The sequence below is a fragment of the Staurois parvus genome, unplaced genomic scaffold (genome assembly GCF_062004578.1).
Source record: "Staurois parvus isolate SC_StPar_1 unplaced genomic scaffold, SC_StPar_1.0 ptg000894l, whole genome shotgun sequence".
In the NCBI taxonomy this organism is placed as follows: domain Eukaryota; kingdom Metazoa; phylum Chordata; class Amphibia; order Anura; family Ranidae; genus Staurois; species Staurois parvus.
The window spans coordinates 1,202,127-1,228,670 of NW_028318690.1; the positions used below are offsets into that span (position 1 = coordinate 1,202,127).

At 42.4% G+C, this 26,544-nt stretch overlaps 1 protein-coding gene across 1 annotated transcript in view; it reads left to right on the forward strand.

The window, feature by feature from the left end:
• LOC149442360 (uncharacterized) overlaps positions 1–26,093 on the forward strand; it is a 59,359-nt gene extending 33,266 nt beyond the window's left edge. Inside the window, exons 4-8 of the mRNA XM_089656178.1 lie at positions 9,863–9,889; positions 16,426–16,455; positions 17,558–17,593; positions 22,812–22,922; positions 25,709–26,093. Of these exons, the coding sequence (XP_089512304.1) occupies positions 9,863–9,889; positions 16,426–16,455; positions 17,558–17,593; positions 22,812–22,922; positions 25,709–25,885 (381 nt within the window). The 3' untranslated portion in view covers positions 25,886–26,093. The remainder of the gene's footprint in view (positions 1–9,862; positions 9,890–16,425; positions 16,456–17,557; positions 17,594–22,811; positions 22,923–25,708) is intronic.
• The last annotated feature ends 451 nt before the right edge of the window (positions 26,094–26,544 follow it).

The window sequence follows — 26,544 nt, forward strand, 5'->3', positions numbered from 1 at the left end:
GGGACTGCAGCACCAGCAACTTGGACAGGAGGACGTTCAGCTTTTGCACCGTCGGGTGCGTGCTCGCAAACTGTTGTCTCTTGGATACGGATTCCAAGAAAGACTGTTGACGGAATCCGAGAAGAGGAGTAGCAGGAGAAGGAGCATCTGAACGAGCGGAAGATGCCAATGAGCGACAACTCCCCTCAGCAGAGGTGTTGGAGCCTTGACTGGCTGATAGAGGGCGATTGACGACGTCGGGTGACGGAGCAAGTAACGGAGCGGGTGATGGAGCGGGGGCTGGGGCAGGCAGAACCGCCGTATGTTTATCACGGTTTTCCCAGGCCACCGAATGGTGACGCTGCATATGCTGACGCAACGCTGTAGTCCCAACATGGGCCCCCTGGCCACGCTTGCATTTCTGGCCACATAGTCGACATACGGCTACGTTTACTTCCTCGGGCGGCTTGAGGAAAAATTGCCACACCACCGAGTAGGAAACTTTGCCCCCGCTACTCTTCACTGGCTGACTGCTACTTCCTCCGTGCGCACCGGCACCACTACTGGCCGTGGTGGTAGGCTGCAGTGGAGCTGGTGCTCTACTCCGTGGACGTTTGGCTCCACTGACACTGATGCGACCCTGCTGCTGTCTCCTGGGCAACCCACCGACTGTTTTGCTCGCTGCCAAGCTGCCACCCTCTTCTCCTGATGATGCGGAAGAAATTGCCTGATGACGACGAGGCTGCCAAGTGCGATCAACCTCCTCATCATCAAGTAGGGTCTCCGCCTCACTACTAGCCCCCTCGGCTGCGTCTGGGTCAGGAGACAGACCTGTCTCTAGACCGGCTACCGAGCCACTCTCCTCGCCAGTACTTGTTCGCTTGGCTGCTGAAAAGGCCGATGTCTCCCCCCGTTCCTGACCGCCCTCTGTTAGCTCTTCCTCACTGTACAGTGGGGCTGAGCCCACAGCATGCGATACTTCGCTTGGTGAGGGAACAGCAAAGGACAGGGGCAGGTAGAGGACACGTGATTTCAGTGGGCTTGGTCCCGGGCCATGCCAACTAACGGTTGTGTCTGACGTACCCACCGACCGTTGGCTGTAGGTGTCAGAGGTGACCTGGGAAGAGGAAGACGACCGAGCCAACCAATCAATGACGGCAGGGTTGTCGGTGGAGACACGACCGCTGGATGACACCGGGAGCACTGGCCTCTGGCTGCGAATACTGCTGCCTCGACCCCTTCCTCTGCTGCCACGTCTGCTCGCTCCTAAAACATTGCCTCCTCTGCCACTCCTCTGCATGTTGTCTGACATACTATTTAATTCAACGATTAGGTGTCCCTGAGTAACAATTCTCTGGCACGCAGTAACAATTCTGTCTGTCCCTGAGTATGAATTCTGTGGCCCTGAGTAACAATTCTGTGTCTGTGCGAGTAACAATTCTGTGTCTGTGCGAGTAACAATTCTGTGTCTGTGCAAGTAACAATTTTGTGTCTGTGCGAGTAACAATTCTCTGGCACTCAGTAACAATTCTGTCTGTCCCTGAGTAACAATTCTCTGGCACTCAGTAACAATTCTGTCTGTCCCTGAGTAACAATTCTCTGGCACTCAGTAACAATTCTGTCTGTCCCTGAGTAACAATTCTCTGGCACTCAGTAACAATTCTGTCTGTCCCTGAGTAACAATTCTCTGGCACTCAGTAACAATTCTGTCTGTCCCTGAGTAACAATTCTCTGGCACTCAGTAACAATTCTGTCTGTCCCTGAGTAACAATTCTCTGGCACTCAGTAACAATTCTGTCTGTCCCTGAGTATGAATTCTGTGGCCCTGAGTAACAATTCTGTGTCTGCGCGAGTAACAATTCTGTGTCTGTGCAAGTAACAATTTTGTGTCTGTGCGAGTAACAATTCTCTGGCACTCAGTAACAATTCTGTCTGTCCCTGAGTATGAATTCTGTGGCCCTGAGTAACAATTCTGTCTCTGTGCGAGTAACAATTCTGTGTCTGTGCAAGTAACAATTTTGTGTCTGTGAGAGTAACAATTCTCTGGCACTCAGTAACAATTCTGTCTGTCCCTGAGTAAGAATTCTCTGGCACTCAGTAACAATTCTGTCTGTCCCTGAGTATGAATTCTGTGGCCCTGAGTAACAATTGTGTGTCTGTGCAAGTAACAATTCTGTGTCTGTGCAAGTAACAATTTTGTGTCTGTGAGAGTAACAATTCTCTGGCACTCAGTAACAATTCTGTCTGTCCCTGAGTAACAATTCTCTGGCACTCAGTAACAATTCTGTCTGTCCCTGAGTATGAATTCTGTGGCCCTGAGTAACAATTCTGTCTCTGTGCGAGTAACAATTCTGTGTCTGTGCAAGTAACAATTTTGTGTCTGTGAGAGTAACAATTCTCTGGCACTCAGTAACAATTCTGTCTGTCCCTGAGTAAGAATTCTCTGGCACTCAGTAACAATTCTGTCTGTCCCTGAGTAACAATTCTCTGGCACTCAGTAACAATTCTGTCTGTCCCTGAGTAACAATTCTGTCTGTCCCTGAGTATGAATTCTGTGGCCCTGAGTAAGAATTCTCTGGCACTCAGTAACAATTCTGTCTGTCCCTGAGTATGAATTCTGTGGCCCTGAGTAACAATTGTGTGTCTGTGCAAGTAACAATTCTGTGTCTGTGCAAGTAACAATTTTGTGTCTGTGAGAGTAACAATTCTCTGGCACTCAGTAACAATTCTGTCTGTCCCTGAGTAACAATTCTCTGGCACTCAGTAACAATTCTGTCTGTCCCTGAGTATGAATTCTGTGGCCCTGAGTAACAATTCTGTCTCTGTGCGAGTAACAATTCTGTGTCTGTGCAAGTAACAATTTTGTGTCTGTGAGAGTAACAATTCTCTGGCACTCAGTAACAATTCTGTCTGTCCCTGAGTAAGAATTCTCTGGCACTCAGTAACAATTCTGTCTGTCCCTGAGTAACAATTCTCTGGCACTCAGTAACAATTCTGTCTGTCCCTGAGTAACAATTCTGTCTGTCCCTGAGTATGAATTCTGTGGCCCTGAGTAAGAATTCTCTGGCACTCAGTAACAATTCTGTCTGTCCCTGAGTATGAATTCTGTGGCCCTGAGTAACAATTGTGTGTCTGTGCAAGTAACAATTCTGTGTCTGTGCAAGTAACAATTTTGTGTCTGTGAGAGTAACAATTCTCTGGCACTCAGTAACAATTCTGTCTGTCCCTGAGTAACAATTCTCTGGCACTCAGTAACAATTCTGTCTGTCCCTGAGTATGAATTCTGTGGCCCTGAGTAACAATTCTGTCTCTGTGCGAGTAACAATTCTGTGTCTGTGCAAGTAACAATTTTGTGTCTGTGAGAGTAACAATTCTCTGGCACTCAGTAACAATTCTGTCTGTCCCTGAGTAAGAATTCTCTGGCACTCAGTAACAATTCTGTCTGTCCCTGAGTAACAATTCTCTGGCACTCAGTAACAATTCTGTCTGTCCCTGAGTAACAATTCTGTCTGTCCCTGAGTATGAATTCTGTGGCCCTGAGTAAGAATTCTCTGGCACTCAGTAACAATTCTGTCTGTCCCTGAGTATGAATTCTGTGGCCCTGAGTAACAATTGTGTGTCTGTGCAAGTAACAATTCTGTGTCTGTGCAAGTAACAATTTTGTGTCTGTGAGAGTAACAATTCTCTGGCACTCAGTAACAATTCTGTCTGTCCCTGAGTAACAATTCTCTGGCACTCAGTAACAATTCTGTCTGTCCCTGAGTATGAATTCTGTGGCCCTGAGTAACAATTCTGTCTCTGTGCGAGTAACAATTCTGTGTCTGTGCAAGTAACAATTTTGTGTCTGTGAGAGTAACAATTCTCTGGCACTCAGTAACAATTCTGTCTGTCCCTGAGTAAGAATTCTCTGGCACTCAGTAACAATTCTGTCTGTCCCTGAGTAACAATTCTCTGGCACTCAGTAACAATTCTGTCTGTCCCTGAGTAACAATTCTGTCTGTCCCTGAGTATGAATTCTGTGGCCCTGAGTAAGAATTCTCTGGCACTCAGTAACAATTCTGTCTGTCCCTGAGTATGAATTCTGTGGCCCTGAGTAACAATTGTGTGTCTGTGCAAGTAACAATTCTGTGTCTGTGCAAGTAACAATTTTGTGTCTGTGAGAGTAACAATTCTCTGGCACTCAGTAACAATTCTGTCTGTCCCTGAGTAACAATTCTCTGGCACTCAGTAACAATTCTGTCTGTCCCTGAGTATGAATTCTGTGGCCCTGAGTAACAATTCTGTCTCTGTGCGAGTAACAATTCTGTGTCTGTGCAAGTAACAATTTTGTGTCTGTGAGAGTAACAATTCTCTGGCACTCAGTAACAATTCTGTCTGTCCCTGAGTAAGAATTCTCTGGCACTCAGTAACAATTCTGTCTGTCCCTGAGTAACAATTCTCTGGCACTCAGTAACAATTCTGTCTGTCCCTGAGTATGAATTCTGTGGCCCTGAGTAACAATTCTGTGTCTGTGCGAGTAACAATTCTGTGTCTGTGCAAGTAACAATTTTGTGTCTGTGCGAGTAACAATTCTCTGGCACTCAGTAACAATTCTGTCTGTCCCTGAGTAACAATTCTCTGGCACTCAGTAACAATTCTGTCTGTCCCTGAGTAACAATTCTCTGGCACTCAGTAACAATTCTGTCTGTCCCTGAGTAACAATTCTCTGGCACTCAGTAACAATTCTGTCTGTCCCTGAGTAACAATTCTCTGGCACTCAGTAACAATTCTGTCTGTCCCTGAGTAACAATTCTCTGGCACTCAGTAACAATTCTGTCTGTCCCTGAGTAACAATTCTGTCTGTCCCTGAGAATGAATTCTGTGGCCCTGAGTAAGAATTCTCTGGCACTCAGTAACAATTCTGTCTGTCCCTGAGTAACAATTCTCTGGCACTCAGTAACAATTCTGTCTGTCCCTGAGTAAAAATTCTGTGGCCCTAATAACGTTTCTGTGGCCCTAAGTAACAATTCTCTGGCACTGAGTAACAATTCTGTCTGTCCCTGAGTATGAATTCTGTGGCCCTAACTAGCGTTTCTTTGTCCCTAAATAACGATTCTGTGGCCCTCATTAACAAGTCTGTGTCCCTGAGTAATGGTTCTCTGTCCCTAAGTAACTTCTCTCTGTCCCCAATTCTCGTTTCTGTGGCCCTAACTCTGTCCCTGTCCCTAGTACAGAGCGGTCTGCCTCTGTTCAATGACTGCAGGCAAATGAAGATTTCCAAAATGGCCGCTATATATACCTCGACCATTACACAGTGCTGGCTGGCTGGCTGCTGATTGGCTGATGCGATCACATGTCGTTGAGGAATGCATTATGGGGCAGCGCGCCTTGTCTGCGCGCCTTCCCCGACATCCCTGCTCCGTCGCCGCACATGTCAGCCGCCATTTTCTGAAAAATTTCGATTCGCGCGTCCGAATTAGGCTGTTTTTCGGATTCGGCACGAATCGAAATTTTTCCGATATTCGACTCGAATTCCACTTCGGATACTTCGATTCGCTCATCTCTAGTCACAACAATAGAAGAACACAGTCTGCTGAACATAATACTACACAAACATTAGATGTTTCCATGGTTTAATTGCACATAACATGTAAACATTCACAGTGCAGGGAGGAAAAAGTATGTGAACCTTTGGACTTAATAACTGGTTGACCCTCCTTTGGCAGCAATAACCTCAACCAAACGTTTCCTGTAGTTGCAGATCAGACCTGCACAAAGATCTGGAGTAATTTTGGACCACTCCTCTTCACAAAACTGTTTCAGTGTAGCAATATTCTTGGGATGTCTGGTGGGAATCGCTCTCTTAAGGTCATGCCACAGCATTTCAATCGGGTTGAGGTCAGGACTCTGACTGGGCCACTCCAGAAGGCGTATTCTGTGCTGTCGCAGCCATTGTTTTGTTGAATTACTTGTATGCTTTGGGTCATTGTCCTGTTGCATCACCCATCCTCTGCGGAGCATCAGTTGGCGGACAGATGGTCGTATGTTTTCCTGCAAAATGTCTTGATAAACTCTGGAATTCATTTTCCCATCAATGACAACAATCCGTCCAGGCCCTGAGGCAGCAAAGCAGCCCCAAACCATGATGCTCCCTCCGCCATGTTTTACAGTGGGGATGAGGTTTTGATGTTGGTGTGCTGTGCCTTTTTTTCTCCACACATAGTGTTGTGTGTTCTTCCCAAACAACTCAATCTTGGTTTCATCTGTCCACAGTATATTTTGCCAGTAGTGCTGTGGAACATCCAGGTGCTCTTTTGCAAACTTCAAACGTGCTGCAATATTCTTTTTGGACAGTAATGGCTTCCTCCGTGGTGTCCTCCCTTGTACTCCATTCTTGTTTAATGTTTTCCTTATTGTAGATGTGTCAACAAAAATGTTAGCATGTGCCAGAGATTTCTGTAGGTCTTTAGCTGACACTCTAGGATTCTTCTTTACCTCATGCAGCATTCTGCGCTGTGTTCTTGCAGTCATTTTTACAGGACGACCACGCCTAGGGAGAGTAGCAACAGTGCTAAACTTTCTCCATTTGTAGACAGTCTGTCTTACCGTGGACACATGAAGATCAAGGCTTTTGGAGATAGTTTTGTAACCCTTTCCAGCTTCATGCAAGTCAACAATTCTTGATCGTAGGTCTTCTGAGAACTCTTTTCTGCGAGGCATGGTTCACATCAGACAGTGCTTCTTGAAACCAGTAAACCCAAAACAGGTGTGTGTTTTTTAAGGGCAGGACAGCTGTCAGCAACACATCCAATATCATCACCCTGATTGGAGTCAAGGTTGGCTCACTCCTGGCTCCAATTAGCTCTGGGAGAAGTCATTAAGCTAGGGCCTCACATACTTTTTCCTCCCTGCACTGTGAATGTTTACATGTTATGTGCAATTAAACCATGGCAACATCTAATGTTTGTGTAGTATTATGTTCAGCAGACTGTGTTCTTCTATTGTTGTGACTTAGATGACGTTCAGAGCACATTTTGTGCCCAATTCATGCAAAACTCCACGTAATCCCAAGGGGTTCACATACTTTTTCTTGCAACTGTATATCTGAGGAGATGTCCCTGGAGAGTGTGTGAAAGGTCTACCAATCACTTTGTATGCTGACGTGTGCCAGATGATTGCCTTTGGTCCTATCCATCTCCAGATGACCATGACAGGATAACCTTTTACACAAATGCGCATTAAGATTGCGCTTCTGGTTAGTGCATTCACATTACCAATTTCCAGTCACCTAGTCACGGAAATCACGGAAACAAATTACTGCCTCATTGGACTTTTATTTACCACCCAAGTCACATGACTATATTTGTATATATTATTGTTTCCACTATTTATACGTCATATCTGAACGATTCACTTTGTCTTCACATCTACGCCTACTGGCGCTTGCACATACTTCCCTTTATTAGATATTTTAGCACTGCATCTTTGTTTACATATTTATTTAGAGGGTAAGAGGTTTCACCTTGATGCTAGCAGCTTGATACCCAGCGCTTGTTTTACACCCTATGTTTTATAACAAATGAGATCTGCAAAATACTCACCATGCCCCTTAGCAAACACCTTGGAGTGTCTACTTTCCAAAAAGGGGTGATTTGGGGGGGCTTCTACTATCCTAGAAGCTTATGCCACACATTGCCCACTTTTCTAATCACACTTTCTGTTTACTTGAAAAAAACAGGATTTTTGCTAGAAAACTACTTTGAACCTCCAAATAATATATATATTTTTTAAAGCAGAGGCCCTAGAGAATAAAATGATGGGTGTTGAAATTTTTCATCACACAGTATTTGTGCAGCGATTTTTCCCGATTATCAGGATTCTCATTCCACTGTGTCCAACGGACACAGCAGATGTGGGAGGGAGGGATTGCGCTCCTGCTCGGGCATGCAGTGCCCCCTGTGTTTGAAAAACACCAGCGACGTACAGGCACGTTGCTTGGCACGTAGCTGCCACCTGTCCACAGTACAAAAGTGGTTAATAGCTTAGATGTATGTCCTTCCAGGCAGCCTTACAGCTTTCTAAGTCAACTCCTTCCAGCTTTTGATCTTTGCCTCTTTTAATCCTTCAAAAGCATTTTGGTCCTCATAAATACACAATAAATTAGAAAGCCATAATGCAGTAACTGCAAGTTTATTGCAAGAGTAAAAATAAAACATTTTCAAGTATTCACATAAAAAATACAAATGTCAGCATTCAATTATACTACATGGATCCACCGCTGACCCAACTCCCTGTTTGCTTCCTGCATGTGTTCCACAGACCAGAAGTGATGTAGGAGGAAATTACGTCACCAGGGGTGGACTGATCATTTGGAAACTCGGGCACTGCCCGAGGGCCTAGGGACAGTAGGGGGCCCCATGAGATGCCCCTGGTACCTTTTTCATAGGTTTTTTGAGTTTGGGCAAGGACACAGGGGCCCCATGATCCCCTATTGCCCGGGGGGCCCCATGAGTTGTCAGTCCGACCCTGTGACCAGCCAAGAAAGGTCTGGGCCAGTGTTGCAGCCTTCACTATATAAGAGTCTTTGCAGCCGTCCCTTAAATTGCCAAAACAAGGACTGTGGACTATCTAAACCAGGGGTCTCCAAACTTTGCAAACTAAGGACCAGTGTACTGCCCTTCAGACTTTAGGGGGGCTGGACTGTTGTCAGGGGGAGTAGAAAATATCCTGGCATCAGTGGAAGCAAACAATGCCCATCTTTGGTGTCAGTGGGAGGAATTTTACCCCATCATTGGTGTCAGTGTGAGGAATTGTTTCCCATCATTGTTATCAATAGGAGGAATAGTTCCCCATTGTTGGTGTCATTGGGAGAAATAGTGCCCCATCATTGGTATCAGTGGGAGGAATTGTGCCCCATCACTGGTGTCAATGGAAGGAATTGTGCCCCTTCATTGGTATCAGTGGAAGGAATAGTGTCCCATTGTTGTTGTCAATAGATGGAATTGTGCCCCTTCTTTGGTGTCATTGGAAGGAATAGTGCCCCATTGTTGGTGTCAATAGATGGAATTGTGCCCCATTGTGCCCCATTGCTGGTGTCAGTGGAAGTAATTGTGCCCCTTCATTGGTGTCAGTGGAAGGAATAGTGCCTCATCGTTGGTGTCAATGTGGAAGGAATTGTGCCCCATTGTTGGTGTCCATAGAAGGGATGGTGCCCCATCTTTGCTGTCCATGGAAGGAATAGTGCCCCATTGTTGGTGTCAATGGAAGGAATTGTCTACAGTACTCTGATAGAGCTAATGTAGGAAATACATATACAGTGCCTTGAAAAAGTATTCGTACCCCTTGAAATTTTCCACATTTTGTCATGTTACAACCAAAAACATAAATGCATTTTATTGTGATTTTATATGATAGACCAATGCAAAGGCACATAATTTTGAAGTGGAAGGAACAGGATAAATGGCTTTCAAATTTGTTTTTTAAAAAAATATGTGAAAAGTGTGGTGTGCATTTGTATATTTTTGCTCATTCTTCTTTACAAAATAGCTCAAGCTCTGTCAGAGTGTCTGTGAACAGCAATTTTCCGGGAACCTCTGTACTCCTTGCTGGAAGCTCTGACATGAGAAAGCTAAGTCTTGCCTCTACCAAAATGGCCACATCCACACAGAAAATGCATGGTTAGTCTGTTATAAGGAAAGAACAACTGTAGGGACACCATAGGCAACACTGCTGACTAGTTCTTTGCTCCCAGCCTACCTTGTATTGTGGGGCACAGATTCCAGAGCTCAGTTTCTCTGAACATTTCTGCGCCAGGACGTATTGTATTTAGGTTATGTGTATGCAATATAATTTCAAATTATTGTACCATTTTTGTGTTTTAATTATTACATTGCATGTTTTACAGCCTTCAACAGATACTGTAGATACTACTGTAAGTATATTTTAATAAAAATGCAAATTAATATTGAAATAACTAATTTTTAGGCTTAAGTGTTACTAAAGCCACAACAGTAAAATCAGTCTGTATATGCAGTAAAGCATGCTTGTTATTCTCACTATGTTATACTCACCTGAGGGGTTAATCTTATGCATTGTGTAAAAAGGATGTTTGATCCTGTCTTCTCTGATCCTCCCCTTCTTCTACTGTCCCCAGTCCATCTGCTGATAAAACAGAGGCGTGGGGGCTCTGCACATGCTCAGTTTGGTTTTTATTACTAGAGAGTTTTTTTTTTCTTGGGAGAGTGCATCTGTTCAGCACAGGACCAATCAGTGCTGTCCAGACATAGGGTCCGGGGTACTGCAGCATCATAGGACAATCAGGGGAGAATGAAAACTCCTCCTACAAGCTTTAACCAGTACCCCGCTGGACACTGATTGAAGTCACAAGACTGCTGTAAATCAGCCTCATTGTCATCAATCTCATCTGACCTTAACACAGCAATGCAAAAATCACATTCAGAAACTCACTTATCTTTTTTTAACACTTTGCTGTTGTCCTTACAATGGATACCTGCAATTTTTTTTTCATTCTTTTTAATTAAGTGAGGGTTCACAGCAGAATGTGGTGTGAGAAACCTGTGTTCGAATAATAAAATCTATTTGACATTTGCAGAGAGTGTCAATAATAAGTTAATGACATCCCAAACGCAGATCTCAAATGCAGTACGTGTGCCTGCACCAGATCACATGGTACAAAAGTACCATGCGATCGGGGTGCAGTGCGCTTTCAAAAGTAGTGCACTACTTTGGTATGGTTTGGTTAAAGATGCTGAAATTGCAATGCACAGAACTGCATGGGAATTGCACAGAAAGCGCACAGTGTTCCTGTGTGATTCACATGCAGTTCCTAATGTGAACCTTCCCTAAAGCTGAACTCCGGGCAAATAGTTAAATACCTAGATGATATATATACACACTGCTCAAAAAATTAAAGGAACACTTTGAAAGCACATCAGATCTCAATGGGGAAAAATATAATGCTGGATATCTATACTGAAATGGACTGGGTAATGTGTTTGGAATGTAAGGATGCCCCATCGTTTGATGGAAATGAAAATTATCAACCTACAGAGGACTGAATTCAAAGACACCCCAATAATCAAAGTGAAAAAATGATGCAAAAGGCTAGTCAATTTTGCTGAAATTTCATTGCTGCAACTCAAAATGGTACTCAGTAATTTGTATGGCCCCCACATGCTGGTATGCATGCCTGACAACCTCAGGGCATGCTCCTAATGAGAGGATGAAAGGTTTCCTGGGGTATTTCCTCCCAGATCTGGACCAGGGCATCACTGAGCTCCTGGACAGTCAGAGGCAGGGGTGGACTGACCATTTGGAAACTCGGGCACTGCCCGAGGGCCCGGGGTCAGTAGGGGGCCCCATGAGATGCCCCTGGTACCTTTTTCATAGGCTTTTTTGAGTTTGGGCAAGGACACAGGGGCCCCATGATCCCCTATTGCCCGGGGGCCCCATGAGTTGTCAGTCCGCCCCTAGTCAGAGGTGCAACCTGGCGGCGTCAGATGGACCGAAACATGAAATCCTAGGGGTGTTCTATTGGATTTTAGCATGGGGGCCATTCAACGGTATCAATTCCTTCATCCTCCAGGAACTGCCTGCAGACTCTCGCCACATGAGGTCATGCAGCAGGATGAACTCAGGACCCACTGCACCAGCGTAGGGTCTGACAATGGGTCCAATGATTTCATCCTGATACCTAATGGCAGTCAGGGTGCCATTGTCTAGCCTGTAGAGGTCTGTGTGTACCTCCATGGATATGCCTCCCCAGACCATCACTGACGAACCACCAAATCGGTCATGCTAAATGATGTTACAGGCAGAATAATGTTCTCCATGGCTTCTTCAGACCCTTTCATATCTGTCACATGTGCTCAGGGAGAACCTGCTCTCATTTGTGTAAAGCACAGGGCGCCAGTGGTGGACCTGCCAATTCTAGTGTTCAATGGCAAATGCCAATCAAGCTCTATGGTGCCGGGCAGTGAGAACAGGGCCCACTAGAGGAACGTCAGGCCTTCAGGCCACCCTCATGAAGTCTGTTTCTGATTGTTTGGTCAGAGACATTCACACCACTGGCCTGCTGGAGTTCATTTTCTAGGGCTCTGGTACCAGCCCTGTCCAGCTCTTCTGGAGTAACTGCCTGTCTCCTGGAATCTTCTCCATGCTCTTTAGACTGTGCTGGGAGACACAGCAAACCTTCTGGCAATGGCACGTATTGATGTGCCATCCTGGAGGAATTGGACTGCCTGTGCAACCTCTGAAGGGTCCAGGTATCGCCTCATGCTACCAGTAGTGACACTGACCCTAGCCAAATGCAAAACTAGTGAAAAACAGTCAGAAAAGATGAGTAGGGAAAAACAATGTCAGTAGCCTCCACCTGTAAAACCATTCCTGTTTTGGGGATTGTCTCATTGTTGCCCATCTAGTACACCTGTTGTTAATTTCATCAACACCAAAGCAGCTGATACTGATTAACAACCCCCTCTGCTACTTATCTGACCAGATCATAATCCCAGAAGTTTAATTGACATGATGCTATACTCTGATTAAAAAGTGTTCCTTCAATTTTTTTGAGCAATATATATATATATATATGAGCTTTTAAAGGATTTCTGTCCATCCATGTGGACTCCACAGCTGCCTCTGTCACACAGTACAGCAAGAGGCAAGGGGTTGGTAAAAACAGGTTGTTATGTGTTATTAACACCCTTGACCCCCACCTAAAACCTAACATGGCAGCCAGAGGGGTTAGTATACATTCTGTAGCAGCGATGCTTTGCTTCACAGTAGTTTTAACTCAGCAAGTTGAGTTTGACTGGCAGCACCACCTGTCAAACTCGCACCAATAAAGTCAATGGGACCACTCTACAACTGCAAGCCAAACACTTGGTTCGCACACAAAATTACTGTTTGACTGTTAAAAAGAGAGCAGAGCAACCAAAAAACAGGCATTCAGGAGGCAGCAGTATCACTTTCTGTATGTCCGCAAACCTCTTTATAGTCATCTTGGAGATCATCGGATCACTTTTCAGGATACCAGATAACATTGATGCCTGCTTCCCCCAGCCTGTGACTGGACTGTAAAAGGAGAAGCAGCAGGTTGAGGAGTTCATCTCTCTCTCAGTTGGTTTTCTCTTTTATTAGTGTGTTTGTTTAGAATTTATTGGGTGGCATGACAGCCACATGGATCATTTATACATAAAGCCCAAAACTTGCTGAGAAAAATTTAAACTTGCAGTTGTTATTTCAGCTATTTTTTTGTCTTAGCTTGTTTACATACTGTTATTACCCTGCCATAGTAGTTTCGGCACCGGCAAGAAACTGCCTGTCTGGCTTATATACTTTTTAAATTATAGACCCAGAACAATTATGCAAATCAGGACAATAATGGAAGCCACCCCATTTTTTTGTGACAGGTTTTCTTTTACGTTCTCCTCTATTTTTCCTCTACCTTAAAGATACATTGCTGTTGTGCTGCTTTGGAACATCCAGAATTGCTACTGTAAAAAATGAAAACAGACCTAATTTCTATTTGCTATCTGCTCTAAACTTTGAAGATGAATTTCTCCATGATATCTACAGCTACCATGCAGTGAATGAAAACGATTGAAAATGTTTCTACTTTATGTTCAGAATATGTTAGCGCTTTAGTCTGCATAGATTAACTTTTCAAAATGGTTTAAGAAACTGAAAGAACTGAACTTCATAATATCACTTTGTATTTGTTTTTTGTGAAAAAAAGATCTTACATTAAAATTTAAGGGGTGCCTTTGAATGTAATGATCAATGTTTTATATGTATTTGAAAACCCCTTCATGACCATGGTCAAAACACATTTTAATACTCAGACCCAATTTTGCAACTTTGACATGCGTTAGTATAACTGTACATATCATTGCAACTACTTAGTGTATCTAGGTGGATTATACCTTGTTTTTTTTCAGGACAGATTGGGCTTTCATTTGATTTTAGGTGAAGGTGCATGACAGTATCAGCCAAGTCTTCAACCAGACCATGCCCCCAAAGTGTTTAACTCCACCCACAGAGCTTAGTCGGCAGAGTAAAACATGTTGTGGCGTGGCCTGGGTGAAGTCTGGGCTGAGGCTGTCATGCACCTTCATACAAGGTTTTTGCAGAGATGTGTGACTTGCAGAATGTTTTCCTTTTCCATTAGAGGTCTAAAGCTGGGATGAGCTCTCTTCTTGTCTGCACTCCAAGTGGTTGCTACATAGGAAGACCCAGTAGAGCCTTGTTCGGCATCTGTCTATTTAGTTTAGGTCCCAAAGCTTTTCATTATTTTATTTTATAAATGTTAAAACTGCACTCACATAAAAATAATGCACATCAATGTTATAGAGAAGAGTCCCCTTGACAGAAAGTCTTTCTATGACAAAAAAGCATTGGGATAAAGTCTGGCAGCACACTGAGAACCCATGATATATGTGGATACAGAGCAGTGGGCTGTGCTTTAGACAAATGCTGGACATAGACCTGGGGCTGTGGTGCTTGGCTTTCATATGCTCTTTTCTACAGTGCTGATGTGCATTACTTTAATGTGAGAGAAATTTTAATATTCATAAAATAAAATACTGTTAAGCATTATTACGCTATGCGCGATTCCTGTTGGAATTATAAACAACCAATCTAGGAAGGCTTTTGCCTGGAAAAAAAGCACTATTTACTGTCTTGAGAAAGAGAGGCTAAACAAGAGGGTGAGTATTCTGACTCGACTACAGGATGATAAACTTTATCTCCCGCCATGTATACAGCTATACCACGTGGTGTTGAATCATCTCTTGCATCAGGTCAGATAGTTTAACTCGATGAATAAACTCACATGTTGAGGAAGTCAGATGAGGAAACCCATTCGAATGTTCCATTTAATGGCGAATATCCATAGGTAGAAAAATTTTAATTTTGTAGCCTCATGGAAGATGCATTCAGGAAGAGGATACAGTGGAATGAATACAGGAAGAGGCGGGGGGGAGGAGTATACACAAGTACGTTGAGAGAAAGAGCTCAGCTTAGAAAGGAGGAGGCAGCTTAAAGACACAGAGCAATGATAAACAAGTAATGGTCACAGAGGAATAATAACAAATCAAATCCTGTAACACAACAGTGAGTGAGATGGCAAATTTTGTGTGCTGGGTAAAGAACTTGCACTTATGAAAAAAAAACCAAACCCAATGGGGATTTATTCATTTTCGTTAAAGAAGATTAGAGAATGGTTTTTCAGTTATGGAACCATGACTTACTGTGTATACAGCCTGTAAATGCACCTCTCTGTTAATCTATCTGGACATGCACATATAGGTGTTTACAAGCATATTAGAAGAGAAGTGTTTAGAGGCTGAAAAAAAAAACACACACCACCAACGCCTTCAGAAGAGGATTTAGGCAGAAAAAACGCCTAAACGGTAGGCGCATTTAGCACTTTAGCATTTATTCATTACAATGGCCAAAATAAATTAATATTCTGGACAAGTAAATCAATAAATGCCCAAATGCTTGACGTGCCTAAATGCATCTAAACGCGCCTAAATGGGTGTGCAAAATGCAGCTTTAGGCACTTTTTTAAGCTGTGCTTTTTTTCCTGCCAGGAGCAAAGCCACCCGGAGGGAACATCCTGTATGCATGAGGCCTTATTGTTTTGTTACACTGTTACACTTTGGTTAAACTGCACTAGGAGATTAGGAGATTTGCTAAGCACTGCCTTGGTGGTGTATATACTGTACATATTTGTATGTTTTAAAGTCTTAAAGGTTCGCTTTTTTTTTTTATTTTGGAAAATAATACACGTTATACTTACCTGCTCTGTGTAATGCTTTTGCACAGTGCAGCCTGGATCCTCCTCTTCTCGGGTCCCCTACCAACGCTCATGGCTCCTCCTTTCTGATGGGTGCCCCCATAGCAAGTAGATTGCTATGGGGGCACCTGAGCAGGCGTGTGCCCAAGCCACTGCTCTGTGTGTCCATTCAAACACAGAGCCATGGCTTGGCCCTGTCCCCCTCTCTCCCCTCATTGGCTGACAGTCTGTGATTGACAGCAGCAGGAGCCAATGGCTCCCTCTTACTGTTTCAGCCAATGAGAAGGCTGTGACCCGGGAGAGTCGGGGCTTTTGTGCACATCTATGGATCGTGATGAGACTCAGGTAAGTATTGAGGGGGCTGGGGGCACTGCGCTGCACACAGATGTTTTTGTACCTTCATACATAGAATGCATGAAGGTAAAAAACCTTGACCCTTAACAACCACTTTAATCTTAGACTTGTTTATTTGTCTTATCAAATAAAAAGCTATGATGTATCCATGCAAAGTATGTCTGGTAAAGAGTTTTGTAACTAAGGACAATTCAGGGTCAATTAGATTTATCAATAATAGACATTTTTCCTTTTTGTCACAATTATGTCATGTATGATAATAATAAAATTAACTTTGTGATTTCTCTTTCAAGGTAGCAACAACCATTTTTACCACATTTAATGTAAGTACCTGCAGCTCTGGATGCAGACAAAGAAGAACATTACAAAATAAATGGATGGAAGGAGGGAGAAAGGGATGGATGGATTGATGGATATCCTAATGTTGTTTGTGCATTATTACTTTTGAAATCAAGAAATATATCAGCTGCTTTGTTAATTTGTGAGCTGCCATTGATAATTGGTTTTCTAAAGGTGCAGGCCCCAATGATTTCATCTAGATATGCCTAATTACCCTGTGATTCACTGATCTGGAAAAAAAGCTTGGAGGATGGAATTTCAGATTTGTTTGAGACTTAACTGGAAGCATACAAATCCTTGTTTGGGTCAGTACCTAATGCTTAAAAGATAAGTTCACCTTTGGGTACAAGTTACATGTTCCACCTGTTTTTAGGGTGGAACATGTTACATGTTTCTACTCCCAGAGCCACTGCCTGCTCCGTTGCATCCAGTGACAGCTAGCGGGGGATCTTCTCCCCCCTAGCTGTCACTATTTTTGTTAAAAACAGGGCTGTGTGAGGCTACAAGTTCTAACAGGCTTTGCAGCTGTCAACTTGTAGTTCTCAATGAACAACCACGAAGCTGTTGAGCACTGTGGAAGTTCATTCTCTCTTCCTGTAAATGTGTATCTGCCTGTCTGTATGAGGTACGACCAGACAGATACACTGACAAGTCTGCAGGAGTCCATCACGGGTGCAATGCTTTCTAGTAAAAAAATAAATAAATGCATGTTTTTACCAGCAAAAAGATGGGCATTTATTATTTTTTTTTAAAAGGTAAACTTATCTTTTAAGGAATAAAGGAACACCAAGTTATCAGTGGTAGCTCCCGTACTTTTGTTCTCACAGGTTCACTTTAAAAGAAAATAATAAAGATAAGCGTAAAGGAACAGCAATTGATGACTTATTTTCAAAGTGTGAGTTCCATGATTGTCATTCTTATTGCTGATTCATCAAATCTTGACTTAACCAAGCAGTGAATGAAGGACGAAGTTGATGCAGTATAGATCTGCAAAACAAATCAGCATTGGAGCTTACATTTCTGTTCTCACAAATTCCTATTTAAAGATCAGCCTGCACATTTATGTTTTTTTTTTTTGTATTACAGGTCACTACTAGCGTTCCTGAGAATAATTCAAACTTGGTATGTTATGCATGCAGATATCATTTTCACACACACACACACATATATATATTATATATATATATACACTGCTCAATAACATTAAATGAACACTTTTTAATAAGAATATAGCATCAAGTCAATTAAATTCCTGGGATATTGATCTGATCAGTTAAGTAGCATAGGGGGTTGTTAATCAGTTTCAGCTGCTTTGGTGTTAATGAAATTAACAACAGGTGCACTAGATGGGCAACAATAAGATGACCCCCAAAACAGGAATAGTTTTACAGGTGGAAGCTACTGACATTTTTTTCCCTACTCATCTTTTCCAACTGTTTTTCATTAGTTTTGCATTTGGCTAGGGTCAGTGTCACTACTGGTAGCATGAGGTGATACCTGGACCCTATGAGGTGATACCTGGACCCTACAGAGGTTGCACAGGCAGTCCAACTCCTCCAGTATGGCACATCAATCCGTGCCATTGCCAGACGGTTTGCTGTGTCTCCCAGTACAGTCTAAAGAGCATGGAGAGGATTTCACGAGACAGGCAGTTACTCTAGCAGAGCTAAACAGGGCCGTAGAAGGTCCTTAACCCATCAGCAAGACTGGTATCTGCTCCTTTGCGCAAGGAGGAACAGGATGAGCACTGCCAGAGAGTGAATGTCTCTGACCAAACAATCAGAAACAGACTTCATGAGGGTGGCCTGAGGGCCCGACATCCTCTAGTGTGCCCTGTGCTCACTGCCCATCACCATAGAGCTCGACTGACATTTATCATTGAACACCAGAATTGGCAGGTCCACCACTGGCACTCTGTGCTTTTCACAGATGAGAGCAGGTTCACCCTGATCACATGTGACAGATGTGAAATGGTCTGGGGAAGCCATAGAGAATGTTATGCTGCCTGTAACATCATTCATCATGACCGTTCTTGTGGTGGGTCAGTGATGGTCTGGGGAAGCATATCCATGGAGGGACACATAGACCTCTACAGGCTAGACAATGGCACCCTGACTACCATTAGGTTTCAAGATGAAATCCTTGGACCCATTGTCAGACCCTACACTGGTACATTCAGTCCTGGGTTACTCCTGGTTCATGACAATGACTGGCCTCATGTGGCGAGAGTATGCGGGCAGTTCCTGGAGAATGAAGGAATTGATACCATTGAATATCCCCGACTCTCGCCTGAACTAAATCCAATAGAATACCTCTGGGATATCTTGTTTCAGTCCATCCGACGCCGCTAGGTTGTACCTCAGACTATCCAGGAGCTCAGTGATGCCCTGGTCCAGATCTGGAAATACCCCAAGACAAATCCGGAGCATGCCCCGAGGTTGTCAGGCATGCATACAAACACATGGGAGCCATACAAACTACTGAGTACCATTTTGAGTTGCTGCAATGAAATTTCAGCAAAATGGACTAGCCTGCTGCATAATTTTTTCACTTTGATTTTCAGGGTGTCTTTGAATTGATTAACCTACAGAGGACTGCCTCTGTAGGTTGACCAATTTCATTTCCATCAAACGATGGGGCATCCTTATGTTCCTAACAAATCACCCAGTCCGGACCAGTATAGATATGCAGCATGTTCAACGATTAGACAAAACAAATTAAACACTACATGATTTGCATGTGTAAAAGTGCAATGTTTCGTTTTGAAATTGGAAGTGATCTAACATTCTTGTGAGAGCTTACTGAGCTTCAAAGAGGGCAAATTGTTGGTGCTTGCTTAGCTGGTGCCTCTGTGACTGAAGTTGCCAATTTATTTGCAGTGACTTGAGGTACAGTATCAAAGGTTATAACGACATATACAGATTCCGAGAAAACGTCTGAAAATCATAAGCGCGGTTGACATGGTCAACTGACAGAAAGAGACAAAAGGACATTGTGCAGGATTGTGACCCAGAATAAGAAAACAACTGCTGCAAAAGTGACTGCAGAGCTCAATCTCAGTCCTGTGAAGACTGAAATTGAGCTCTGCAGTTGTTTCCTTATTCCGGGTCACAATCCTGCGCAATATCCTTTTGTCTCCTTAAAACAGCTTTCTCGGTGCCTGAGCAGTGTGAGGAATTCACTTTCTAGTGGTGCTGTCTGCCTCCTGTCATAAAGCCTTATATCTGTCTTGCCCTTTCCTACAGATGGTGTTCACTTGCTACCTAGGGCAAATCTCCGGTATTTATGATTTGCAAGCTTTTGCCAATACACTTTACCTGTTTGCCCCCAGAAATAAGTGACAATCTATAACATAGTGTATAGCCTTAATCTGGCCATACACTACTAGATTTTTTAAAAAACATTTGTACAAAATTTTGTATGAAAAATCTTGCCATATGTCATTTGAAATTACTTTTGTTTGCTTTTAACATTCGATTTTGGAATTAATGGAGGACTTTCCCAAACAAAAACCACATTCACTGTTAGAAACCTATTCATTCAGATTGATTTTCTATCCTTCTCCTTTGAATTTCCTCATCACTGCAGTCAAAAAATCAATTTAACCCCACTAATGATTAGAACGTTGAATGAATGTGGTTCAAACATTTTGAACAAAATTCTACTAGTCTATGGCCAGCTTTAACCTTCAGTCAGCTAAGCCACAAAAGAAAGTAATTTGAAGAAATTGACAACCCAGTAATTTTCTATAAAAGGATAGGATCACAGTAGTCATATTGCCAATGTGTGCTGGGACTGTTAGAAAGATTTCTTTTGGCACTGGCACACGTCCCCATGGCAGTACCCACATTCCCTTGCTTTTTCTTTGCCAATAACTTGCTTAATTGCCCTAAAAATGGCAAGAATTACTTTGAGGTTTGCAACAAAGCTTCACAAGCTTCAAGTAAGGTTCGCAAAACTTTTCACAAACCAAACCCAGGCAGATTCATTCATCCCTACTTTCTTCAATAGCTCATAGTCCACAGACTGTCCCCCATTCCTGAATCTGCAGCTTGACTCTCCCTGAAGTTGGTTGTCACTCATGAAAACCCAAAATTGAGCAGGAAGAGGTGCAGCTTGGACTGAAAGACAGCTTCTTATGCAGGAAGAAGATCTTAACAATTAATCATTTTGGTGATTGGAGTTAGTCATTTGTGCATCGAGGGCAATCCCAGATCTAAGAATCAGAAAAATGTAAGAAAGAAATGTTGAGAAAAAAAAGTTTATGTGGGATTTACATACATGAGTACAAAGGCTCTTTCTGGAGTTCTTTGACTTTACAAGCACCTCATGATTTCCTGCTCTCTGGTACAATTTTGGCTTGTTTATTACACTATAAAGACAGATAACATTGAAGGCTAAATGCACAGTTTTTGCTCTCTTATTACAGTCGAATACCAGGCTACACCTAACTAATCCTTAAAATGCCGCCCCCCCCCCAACACCAATGCTGACTAACCTTTGTAAGAAAGATGTACTGTGTCCGTTTGTTGTCCCTTGTCTCCTGTCTTGTCTTGTCTTGTGATATCCTGTCTTTTTTAGTGATGTGTCCTCTTCTCTCCTGTCCCTCTCCTAACTTTTTATTCCCCCAAAAAACCTAGGCGGGCAAAGCTTATCTCACCTGAAAATGACATTAGACTAGGTGTCATTTTCTTTACTAATTGATTTCACTTAGGGCAGTATAGGATTAGGAATGATTTTGGGTTTTTCTGACACCCCTTCTGTGTCATGTCAAAAGTTGACCTTTAACGTTGGCTAGTAAGAATATCATGAATATTAGAGATAGCTGCCTTTCTGACAGGGCTGGTTTCAGACAGACTTGTACCCATGTCACTGCAAATAATGTATTACCTCAAGTGATTCTGGAGAAAAAAAATCTACCTACAGTATATATCTTAGACATTTTCTGAGATATATTACTGAGGTTACTTATTATCTCACATCTTCTGTAGAATGCAAACGTTATAATATAATGAACTCAAACTAATTCTTTATAATGTTAAAAACATAAAATTAATAATACAATTGACAATTTTGATTAAAATATTCCTGTCAAATAATAATAACACCATATTCAATGTAAAGCTTAATATGTACTCTTTTTTCCAGGGGTTCATGGAAAAAAATCATTGTGAACAGTTATTTTGTCCTTTGTTCAATCTAGACATGGACTCATCCATTTATCGTACAATTTGGTATCGTGTCTAGTCTTTATCTTGTAGCTATCTGGCACCACCATACCTCCCCCCAAATTTATAACCTGGGAACATAAGCTGTAATGACTTTGGAATGTTTGCTCTTAAGGTTTGTGTTCAGACATCATGAAAATAGAATACTGTATACAGAACAAAATAGCTTCTAACATGCCCATGTAGAGATAAGTTCAGGCCTTCCTGTTTCATTCTGTAAGCCCAGAATATCTGACAGTGCTCGACTCTGGCGATAATCTAGATCATAGGCTCATCCACTTATCACCTATTGTATTGCCGATGACACAAATTCCGCAGGTTACCACCTTACTTTATCCCTTCCCAGTGCCCCCCCCCTCTTTTTTTTTTTTTTCTTTCGTGCTCCTATCTTTTCTTCTCTTTTCTTCCTTTTCTTACATGCTTCTATACATTTCAGTTATTCATTACAGGAACACTTGGCATGTTGATAGCATACCTCCCTTATTTTATTAGCGGCCCTCACGACAATCCACACCTGCATTCAGATACCTCTATCATCTTACAATTGTAGCAATACCTTTTACATATGCTCCGATTCTATCCTCCCTTTCTTTACAGATCTACACATCGAGATTTATTTGAAGGAGGTACGGCGCCACAATCCTCCATATCGCTTTATAACAACGCCTGAGTATTACAAGCCTATCCCTGTCGCGGCCTAGTATATTAATACTATCCATATTCTTGCATTTCATTCCATTCTTCCATGTTTCATGTTTTATGCATTGTCAACTGTCTGGTACCCGCTTTATATGCGTATTTCCTGTACCATTCTGTATTTCATTAATAAACTTTTATGGAATAAAAAAGAATATCTGACAGTATGGGACCCGGGGCTCTCAGTGAGACCCCGGCCTCTGTGCTGGGAGTGCACCATGCCGTGTACTCTCAGCACAAAGATAGGCAAATATGCGGCCCCAAGAAAAAAAGCCCAGTCCAGTGAGGCTGCCTATTTGTGTGTGCTCAGTGCCAAGGGGTTAAGATTAGTTAGGCTTAGCTTGAAATTGCACTTTAAATTAATTGTACTGAAGATTTGTTTATTATCATTTCACTTTTCCTATTCTACCTTCTAGGTATTGATAGTCGGTCTTACTGTAGGAATACCATGTGGTGTAGCATTGATCATTGCTGTGATTGTAGCCATAATCTGTCTTCAGAGGAGGAAGAGAAAGGAAAAAGATTCAGTAAGTAGCATTCCAGAGAAAGGTTTAAATCCAAAAACAAAGACTCTGTATTTTGCAGTTTACCACTTCATAGATGTGGTGGCTGCTAGAGATGAGCTGAATGTTCAGTCCAAATGTAAGCTCAGACTGAATACTTGCTGTTCGGATGTTTCGCCAAGTGCTGAGAGTTTAAGGCATTCGATGTGGACAAATGTAACTTCTTCCTGTTGTTAATCATTGCTAAGGAAGCAATGGTTGCTTGCACCCCCTGCATGCTTAACAACCACGGACATCATCTGGCCTATTCATTTACATGGCTGGGGATCCCTAGTTTTCCAGTTCTTAGATGTAGTGGCTGCTAGGAGTGAGTTTAATGTTCAGTCCAAATGTAAGTTCAGACCGAACACTTGCTGTCTGACTTTCCTCCAAACGCCAAGTGTTTAGAACACGTGTTTCGGCATGGACAAACATCACTACTTCCTGCTGTCAATCGTTTGCAGTGGTGCTTGCAACCACAGTGTGCTTACCAACCACTGGTATCATCTGTCCCATTTATTTACATGGCTGGGAATCCCCAGCCACAAAGATAAAGGGGCAGGGATAGGGTGACATTATTGCGTATGGCCACATGGCCATACTTGGGCGATAACATTGCATGAAAATTGCAATGGCCAAATTTTGGCAATGATGTCACAGCTTTTCCTTTCCTCAGGTTGCTGTGATTAGGTCAGTGGTGTCGTTGAGTTTTCTCTCTCAATGGGCATCTGGCATAGTGATTCTGACATAGTGATTGACGTGTTTCTACATCATGGGACTTTTTTTTTTTTTCCTTTTTAAATAAAGTACTTCTCAAAACTGTGTTTGCATTTTATTTACACTTTACATTTTTTGTGAATGATTATGGGTACCCCTATACCGTATTTGTTCTGTGTGTGTGAGGGCTCTATTATTCCTTTATGATCACTTAACAAATATGTGCGGAAGCAAAAGGGTGAGCTTTAACACCCATACACCACAAAAATGCATTGATGGATGGCAGATGTTTATGTGATGAGAGTGTGCTCACTGTGTACTCCCAGTATAAAGACCAAGCTGTCAAAGACAGCTCTCATCTGGAATAAAAATCAGTTGCTAGTGGGACTGACTGTCACAGTGGTCATATGGTAACCTATCCTTCCCACCCCCACCCCGGCATTCAGAACAGTGGAAAGGGATTCCGGGGTGGGAAGGAAGGGAATTAACATCTATACCAGACTCTCATTTAGGATGGGAAATAGATGAGGGAAGCCTGTGGGTGTTTGTTAACAAACAGAAATAAGAGGCTAAGAGCTGTCGTTTTTCCTGTAATCTAAACAAACTGTTTTCTTCGTAAATGTCAGTATTTCTGCAATAGGTTGTACTGTATATATTGTACAGATGTGCCACTTCACAGGCAGGGTCAGGGAATCCCGCCAGCAATTCAAAGTGGTTGTAAACCCTTATTTATACCCAGTGATGTGACTGGACTCAGGTGATACACAGAGATAAAACAAATACTGCTACATAAGCTGTACCTGTTCATCTGCAGTCTTCTCTTCTCTACGTCCATTCAAAGTGATGTATTTGAAATCTCTTGTCTGAGAGTTCACAAAAAAGGGGGCGGAGAGCTGAAGTTGTACTCTGCAGAGCTCAGTGAGAGTTCTGAGAGCTGATAGGAGGTAAAGGACACCCCCCTTCTGCACAGCTCACTGGAACAGAGATGAGTCTATCAATCTGTTGGAGCTGCCTCTCCTGTCACCATTTTTCTGTTGGTGTCAGGAAAATTTAGCAGCAAACATAGCAGCTGAATGAAAACGCAGACAGAAATGACACTTAGTGCTTTTAAGTGAGACAAGAACACACTAGCGGGATATGCTTTGTTCATATTTCATGTCTGATGTGTACAACCACTTGGAGTTTTGCATAATTAATGTTTCACTTTTTGTATAGTATTACTAAAATCACTGCTTAATGTTGGTATCACTGAGATTTAATACCCTATTGTAACCCAACAAAACCTGCTTGGATTTATCCTGTAACCATTTAAAGTTGTTGCCACTATCATTTTTGCTGGTATAATGTTACTAAACCCAGGACCCTGCATTCACTATATCTGGTCTCCCACAGTACACACAACATGGAAATGGAATTATTTTAGTAAACTATTCCTCATCAGCAGTTATAGCAGTCTTGTGACTTCTATCAGTGTCCAGCAGGGCATGTGTTAAAGCTTGTAGGAGTTTTCATTCTGTTCTAGGTGGATGCAGAATCCCTGACCTCTGTCTGGCCCTGTGCTGATCACATGTGCTCTCCCAAGAAGAAGAAAAAAAACTCTCTAACCATACACACCAAACAGAACATGTGCAGTGACTCCACACGATATGTCTTATCAGCAGATAAGAGTGGGACACTGGGAAAAGGGGAGGATCAGAGAAGTCAGGATCAAGCAGCCTTTTTACACAATGCAGAGGATTAACCCCTTAGGTTCCACAGTGAGTATAACAAGCATGTTTTACTGTATTTACAGACTGATTGTACTGTTGTGGGTTTAGTAACACTTTAACTAGCAGTCACCATTTCTTCCTGAATATTTTCATTGCTTGATTTACTCACCAGTGTCAGCTATTGTTTAGACATTATAAAAATTTATCAGGATCATGGCACACAATGACTAGTGACTAAAATTTGCTGTGCAGTAGAAAACAATGCTATTTCTATCAAAATGCCAATCCGTTCCATGCCAGATTTCAACATAGCTGATTAAATTAACATGTTTCCCTCGTCTACAGGATAAACACGAAGACTTCAACTCAACCGACTTACATACAAATAGAAATCCGAATGTTACACATGTTTCTAGAGACCAACTCTATGAAAATGTTCCTATTCCAAGAAGAGGTGATGCCATTTATGAGAACTCACAAGAATCAGAGGACTTTTATGAAACAAGATTGCCTGCCAGTTAATTGATATGAATCACCCAGACTTTGTTAGCGGCTGCTGCCAATAGAGTTGACTATTTATTTATTTTTTGTTAGTTCTTTATTCAGAAGTAATATAGAAATATTGTTCAAATTGCACGATATGTATTAGGATACATAGATCTGTGGAAAAAAGGGAAATAAATATGTGAATAAACCAAATAGCATAACCTTGGGTTAGGAATATACAATATAGCACTTTGAATAACCTTTTGTTCAATAATAATAGAAGAAAATGCAGTTGAATGCCCATCTGATTAACCACTTCTATCTGGGTTTTACTTTCAATGTGAAATCCAGGTCTCAGTAAGAGTGACTATATTTTTTTGGTATAGAGAATGCTATATGTTATTGGGAATGTCTGTTTTACACATGTGACGTGTGGCAAAATATTAACTTTATCAGTGTGTCTGTGAAGGTTTTCATGTATCCAGATCATGGTATATCTGGTAGTAGTCACATTCAAGTGGGCTGTTCTGTTATCCCCCTTCAAGTCACTCTCACTGTTGCGTGCTGTCATTGCACGACCACCATTTGCCATTGGTTGCCGCAGCACTTACTTTTACATTCTATCCCAGGGTGCCCCAGGCTTTTTATTATCTTAGTAATGCTCTACTGTTACATCTTGATTGAAATGAACCTGG